Source organism: Miscanthus floridulus, chromosome 8, assembly GCF_019320115.1.
Source record: "Miscanthus floridulus cultivar M001 chromosome 8, ASM1932011v1, whole genome shotgun sequence".
Lineage (NCBI taxonomy): Eukaryota > Viridiplantae > Streptophyta > Magnoliopsida > Poales > Poaceae > Miscanthus > Miscanthus floridulus.
The window spans coordinates 32,425,906-32,433,117 of record NC_089587.1 but is presented as its reverse complement, the minus strand read 5'-3'; the positions used below and the strand labels follow the sequence as shown (position 1 = coordinate 32,433,117).

Here is a 7,212-nt window from a genome sequence, read left to right as displayed (position 1 = left end):
AAGGGCGCCGCTACGTTCCTTGCCCGAATGACGGGAGTTTGGTTCCGTCTCGCCCGACGCCTCTGGGCCAGCCCCGCCTCGCCCGATGCCTTTGGGCCAGCCTCGCCTCGCCCGAGGGCTAAGGGCTGGTCTCAGCCTCGCCCGATGCCTTTAGGACAGCTCCGCCTCGCTCGAGGGCTAAGGGATAGACTCTGCCTCGCTCGACCCCCGAGGGGTGGTTTTGGTCTCGTCCAAGGGATAAGGACTGGTCTTCGCCTCGCCCGACGACCGAGGATGAACCTCGCCCCACTCGAGGTCTAAAGACTGGTTTCGTCTTGCCTGACAACCTCTCCCCGTTCCCTCATGATGATGGGTACAGGGCAAGACAAGACGTTCGGGTCAACCACGGCTTCAAGGACCATACCCTGCTCCCCGGCAGGAAAGATACTGCCAGGGAACGACGGGACGGGTGCTTTAGACCCTTCCGGGCGTAGCAGAGCCTGAAAAGTGTTGTAGGTGCGTGTTCTTCACCCTATAGAGTTGTAGGCGCCGCCTTCAGCTCCGGGACACAGAACCCGATGAAGATATACGACAACCACTACGCTCCAGAAGAGGATTTGCGATCTCCACAAATGACGGATATTCCGTCACCACATTATGGTCCTAAGGGAGCGGCGCCCGCTTCCCGCCCCCTCAGGTTCACCAGATCGGAGCACACGCTTCAGCTTCCAGACGCCCTCTCCGATCGGAAGACCTTGCCCATAGCACTACTCCGGACCCCAACCCCACGTCCCTCCGACAAAGATTCATAGGAATCGGAAGGCGTGCGGAGCAAGACTGGGCAAGGCTCATAAGTCAAAGCCATTGTACTACAGTCCATACCCTGCGAGGGACAGTGCTCTGTAACCATCCTGACATTCTACAGAGGTATCGACAGTATTGTAGGCGCTTATCATCCTTTCGCACCCATCAGAATGGGAAACCAGGCTGGGTAGACGTGAGCCACAAGGCTAGGTAGAGTACGCATCCTAGCCCTCGCGCTTGTAAAGCCGTCCCCTTCATCTATAAAAGGGGATGCGCTTTCTCCAACGAGGGGACCGACTTTTGACGGCACAACACACACAGTCAAGCTGCTATCAAGCTCTTGGCCTCCTTTCGACCCTTCCATCAGAGACTTGGGATCAGTCCTTCTCTCGATCGTTTGTACCCCCTACTACGAACCATTTTTGGTGCTAATAACACGAGCAGCGACAAACTAGATGTAGAGACATTCAGCCCGAACCAGTATAAATCTTGTGTCCTTTAACGCACCATCCGAGCCTAACGCGCATTACTATAAATCTACTTACCGGTGCTTGTACAAAACACCGACAGTTGGCGTGCCAGGTAGGGGTGCTTGCACGTTCCAAATCAGGCCTTGGATGGCCACCCACACAATCAGCTGGGTCCCAGGCGCACACGTGCGTTTCGGTAACCTAGATTTCATCGTTACACTGGGGGGAGCTGGCGCTGGCCCACACGGTCGCACAGTCCCTCCCTTCTACTAGCCTCAGCCACCAGAGGCTCGAGGGCCAGTCAGGCGACTCCTTTGGACTCCAGTTATCCAGGGAGGACCCGTGCTGCATCACCCTATCCCCAGAAGACCCCGTACGGAATGCCCCGACAGTGTTTCTGTTCGGTCTCCACAACGCTACGGCGACCGCTGGCCACCTTCTGGCACTACGTATGGATCAGCCGCCCACGAACAGCGAGTTCGTGGGGACGATTGAACATGATACGAAGACTCTCCACAGGCTCCTCACTGAGGAGCCAGGATCATTCTCTAGCTCAGACTCTAGTAGCGGGAGCCACCACCCTTCCCGGGAATGCTTCATGGCGTAGATCCCCGAGGGGCACGTCGAAAGTGTCTCCAGGGAAGAGACCACCCCGACAAGCAACCCTAGCGGCAGGTCCGGGGAGGAGATGGCGGCCCCATCTCGCCTAAGGATGGAGCAGCTGAGGGCCCACAAGCTGGAGATCGATGAGGTCGGGCAAGGGCTCATCCAGGAGTACGTGGACATCAATCGCGAGATTGAACACAGCGAAGACGGGGGACGTGCGCGCGCCACGGCCCGTATCATACACCAAAGGATCCTCACCAACAACGGGACCCTTCCTCACTTCACTCGGGCGAGCCAAAACATCGCCGCAGCAACCGCCTTGCTGCACGGCCTACCGGAGGCCGCGACGTCCGAGGATCGCCGCGCCCACCGAGAAATCCGCACGTTGCTCGAGCGTGCGGCGGCGCAGTAGGCAGAAAGTTCGTTGTCCCGACAACGTGAGCCAGATGTCAGCCAGTGTACGCCATCGGTGCGTCCCACCAAGGATGCGTCCGTTCACCAGACACCGCCAGGCGGCAGGCAGCTCTCCGCCGTCCCAGTGCATCAACGTCTCGGCCATGACCACGATGTGTGCAGCACCATCGACGCCCGCAGGTGCATCCATGGTGACGCAGGGGAGGCAGCCCACCATGGCTACCATCCCCGACACGGCGGACGCTATGACAGCGACGAGGACCGAAGCCCATGCCCTAGCCTGCTAGGCCCTCAGGCCTTCGGCCGACACATCCTCAACGCTGCGTTCCCCCTAAGGTACCGACCACCTACCAACATCCCTAAATATTCTAGGGAAACAAATCCCGGGCTTTGGCTCGAAGACTATCGGCTTGCATGTCAGGCCAGTGGCGCGAGTGATGACGATTTTATTATTCGCAATATCCCACTGTTCTTGGCCGATTCGACGCGAGCATGGTTGGAGCACCTACCGTCCAACGCCATTCAAAGTTGGGTGGATCTGACGGAGATCTTCGTGGGCAACTTCCAGGGCACGTACAAACGCCCCAGAAATCCATGGACCTCAAGAACTCCCGCCAGAAGGCCGATGAAACCCTCCGTGGGTACATCCGGCGCTTCTCTCGATAGTGCAACAAGCTCCCTAACGTCGCCGACACCGACATGATAGGAGCCTTCCTATCTAGGACAACCTGCGAATCCCTAGTCCACAAGTTGGGACGCAGGGGCCCGTGGACTACCAAGGAACTCCTGGACATTGCCACCAGTCATGCCTCAGGAGAGGAGGCGGTCAGAGCCATCTTCGATCGCTTCGACGGAAAGGCAAGGCGGGATGAGGACACCGGCGAGGGCGCCTCCAACCGTCCCGCCAAAAGAAAAAATAAGAAGCAACGACGCGACAACTCGCTCGTGGCCGCTGCCGACCGCAAAGGTGGCTGGAAGCCCATGGAGGGCACTCCAAACCACTTTGAAAAAATGCTCGAGGGGCCATGCCCAAACAGCGCCTTCCCGGCCAAGCATCTATACAAGGATTGCGGCCTCATGCACAAATACTTGTCCGGGGGCCTCAACAAAGGGGAGTAGGGGAAGGAACCTACCCCCACCACAGATGACGTAGAGGAGAAGGACGCCGCCTTCCCAACGCCGACTGGCGCTCTCATGATCTTCAGAGGATCAGCGGCCTATGACTCCAAACGCCGCCAGAAGGTCGTGCGCCGCGAGGTCTATACAGCCAGACCGGCCACGCCTGCCTTCCTCCGGTGGTCGGAACCCGCCATAACCTTTGACCGGACCGACCATTCGGATGTCGTCCCACACCCAGGAAGGTACCCGCTTGTCGTCGATCCAATCGTCGGCCCAAAGTGGCTCATGAAAGTACTGATGGACGGAGGCAGCGGCCTCAACATCATGTATGCCAAGATGCTCAACGAGATGGGCGTCGACCGAACGAACCTCCGCCCCATCCGAGCGCCTTTCCATGGCGTCGTGCCTGGTAGGCAGGCCGTGCCACTAGGGCAAATTGATCTGCCCGTCACTTTTAGGGATCGGTCCAACTACCAGACTAAGACCCTCACCTTCGACGTAGTGGGGTTCCCAGGAACTTTCCATGCCATCCTGGGACAACCATGCTACGTGAAGTTCATGGCTGTCCCCAACTATATGTACCTTAAGCTAAAGATGACGAGCCCCCGTGGGGTCGTCATCATCGGCACTTCCTTCCAGCATGCTTATGAGTGTGAAGTCGAATGTTGCGGTCACGCATCCACAGTTGTTGCCTCCAAGGAACTCGCCACCCTCAGGGAGGAGGTTGCCGAAAAAATGCCCGACGCCAAGAAATCAATCGGGTCGTTCGAATCGATAGAAGGCTCCAAGGAGGTCCTCATGGACCCCAGCAGCTCTAAGGCTAAAAGGGTACACATTGGTAGTACGCTCTCCTCTGAATAGGAAAATGTTCTCGTCGACTTCCTCCGTGATAACAAAGACATCTTTGCGTGGAAACCCTCGGATATGCCAGGCATCCCGAGGGAGGTCGCCGAGCATACCTTAAAAATCCACCCAGGCTCCAAGCCGGTGAAGCAACGCCTGTGCCGCTTCGACGAGGAGAAGCGCAGGGCCATCGGTGAAGAGATAGCAAAACTATTGGTTGCAGGGTTCATTAAGGAAGTATACCACCTAGAGTGGTTAGCAAACCTTGTTCTTGTACGAAAAAAGAGCGGGAAATGGAGAATGTGTGTCGATTACATAGGCCTCAACAAGGCGTGTCCAAAGGATCCATTTTCTTTGCCACGAATAGACCAAATAGTTGATTCCAGCTCCGGGTGCGAAACCCTCTGCTTCCTTGACGCATACTCCGGCTACCATTAGATCGCGATGAAAGAGTCCGACCAGCTCGCAACATCTTTTATCACCCCCATCGGATCGTTCTGCTACATTTCAATGTCGTTCGGTCTGAAAAATGCTGGGGCAACTTACCAGCGCTGTATGCTTAATTGCTTCGAGGACCTCATTGGGTGGACCGTTGAGGCATACGTCGATGACATCGTAGTCAAGTCCAAGCGAGCTGACCACCTTGTCGCTGATCTTGAACAAACCTTTATGAAACTCTAGGCAAACGGCATCAAACTCAATCCCAAAAAATGTGTTTTCGGGGTTTCGAGGGGCATGCTGCTCGTCTTCATTGTCTTCGAGTGCGGCATCAAAGCCAACCCAGAGAAGATATCAGCCATCGCAAAGATGGGCCCGATCCAAAACATAAAGGGGGTTCAGCGGATCACAGGGTGCCTTGCCGCCCTCAGCTGATTCATTTTGCGCCTCGACAAATGAGGACTCCCCCTTTATCGACTCCTGAAGAAGTCGGACCGCTTCGAGTGGACAGCCGAGGCTTAGGAGGCGCTTGACATGGTTAAGCACTTTCTAACTAAACCCCCGGTTCTGGTCCCTCCAAGCGGCGGAGAATCCCTCCTCCTATATATAGCGGCCACCACGCAAGTGGTTAGCGCCGCCTTAGTTGTAGAGCGGGAAGAAGAGGGGCACGCCTTTAGGGTGCAGCGCCCTATATATTTCATCAGTGAGGTATTATCCGACTCCAAAACCCGCTACTCCCAAATTCAGAAACTCCTCTACACTATCCTCATCACCAAGAGGAAGCTATGCCACTACTTCGAGTCACACCCTATGACAGTCGTGACGTCGTTCCCCCTCGGCGAGGTCGTCCGTAGCCAGGACGCTACAGGAAGAACTGCAAAGTGGGCACTCGAGCTAATGGATCAGGGCATTTCTTATGCCCCCCGAACAGCGATCAAATCCTAGGTGTTGGCTGACTTCATCGCGGAGTGGACCGAGGTCCAGATGCCACCAGCAGTCGTCGATCAAGAGTACTAGACGATGTACTTTGATGGATCGCTAATGAAGAAGGGCACCGGTGTGGGACTAGTCTTTATATCTCTCCTCGGGGTCTGCATGAGGTACATGGTTTGGCTCCATTTCCAATCATCAAACAATACCATAGAATACGAAGCACTCATCAATGGCCTACGAATCACCATCAAGCTAGGCATCTGACACCTCGACGTTAGGGGCGACTCCCAGCTGATCGTCAACCAGGTCATGAAGGAGTCAAGCTGCCACGACGCTAAGATGGAGGCATACTACCAAGAAGTCCGATGGCTGGAGGACAGATTCGACGGCCTCGAACTCAATCACATCCCAAGGTGTCTCAACGAAGCAAATGACACGCTCACGAAAGCATCATCCAGCCGAGAGCCAGTGCCGACGGGTGTTTTTGCCAGCGATCAACACAAGCCCTCGGTGCGCTATGAGGGGTCGGAACGAGCCGACGATGGCTCGCCTGATCCTATCCCGGGGACCAACCCACCGACTGCTCCGCTCGACCCTAAGGTCATGGAGCTTAAAGAGGATCCAGCAGCAGAGTCCAACCCTCCCAACGACTGGAGAGCGCTCTACCTCAACTACCTCCTCCACGACACACTATCGGCAGATAAGACAGAAGCCCGATGGCTCGCGCGCCGTGCTAAGTCCTTCATCCTTGTAAAGGGCGAACTCTACAAACGGAGTCATATCGGGATCCTATAGCTCTGTATCCCTAGCGAACAGGGAAAACTTCTGCTGAGTGATATCCACGGTGGGGTCTGCGGTCATCATGCCGCACCAAGGACCTTGGTTGGGAATGCATTTCGACAAGGCTTCTACTGGCCCACCATAGTAGCCAATGCCGAGCAAATTGTACGCACCTACGAAGGGTGTCAGTACTACGCTCGGTAGACTCACCTCCTGGCCCAGGCACTCTAGATGATCCCCATCACGTGGCCCTTCATGGTCTACGGGCTCAACCTGGTTGGGCCACTCAAAAAGGCACCTGGGGGCTTCACCCACCTACTTGTCACCATAGACAAGTTTACAAAATGGATTGAAGCTCAACCGATCTCCATGATCAAATCTAAGCAAGCTGTGCTATTCTTCCTCGACATCATCCATTGCTTCGGAGTACTGAACTCCATCATCATAGACAACGGCACATAGTTCACCAGCAAGAAATTCATTCGATTCTGTGATGAACAACACATCCAGATCGATTGGGCAGCCGTCACGCACCCCCGGACGAACGGGCAGGTCGAGCGCGCAAACAGCATGCTCCTGCAAGGCCTTAAGCCAAGAATTTTCAACCGGTTGAACAAGTTCAGCGCGCGCTGGCTCACTGAGCTTCCAGCCATGCTCTGGAGCCTGAGGACAACTCCTAGCTGAGCCACCGGCTACACACCCTTCTTCATGGTCTATGGTTCCGAGGCTGTTCTCCCAACGGACCTAGACTATGGAGCACCAAGAATTAGAGCGTATGACGAATAGGGGGCCAAGGCATCTCACCCAGACGCCATGGACCAGCTAG

General features: G+C 55.9%; 1 protein-coding gene across 1 annotated transcript; it reads left to right on the top strand.

Annotated features, from left to right (window-relative positions):
• Positions 1-5,945: 5,945 nt before the first annotated feature.
• Positions 5,946-6,401, top strand: LOC136468822 (uncharacterized). The gene has a single exon (XM_066467245.1). The coding sequence runs from the start codon at positions 5,946-5,948 to the stop codon at positions 6,399-6,401; it is 456 nt and encodes a 151-aa protein (XP_066323342.1).
• The last annotated feature ends 811 nt before the right edge of the window (positions 6,402-7,212 follow it).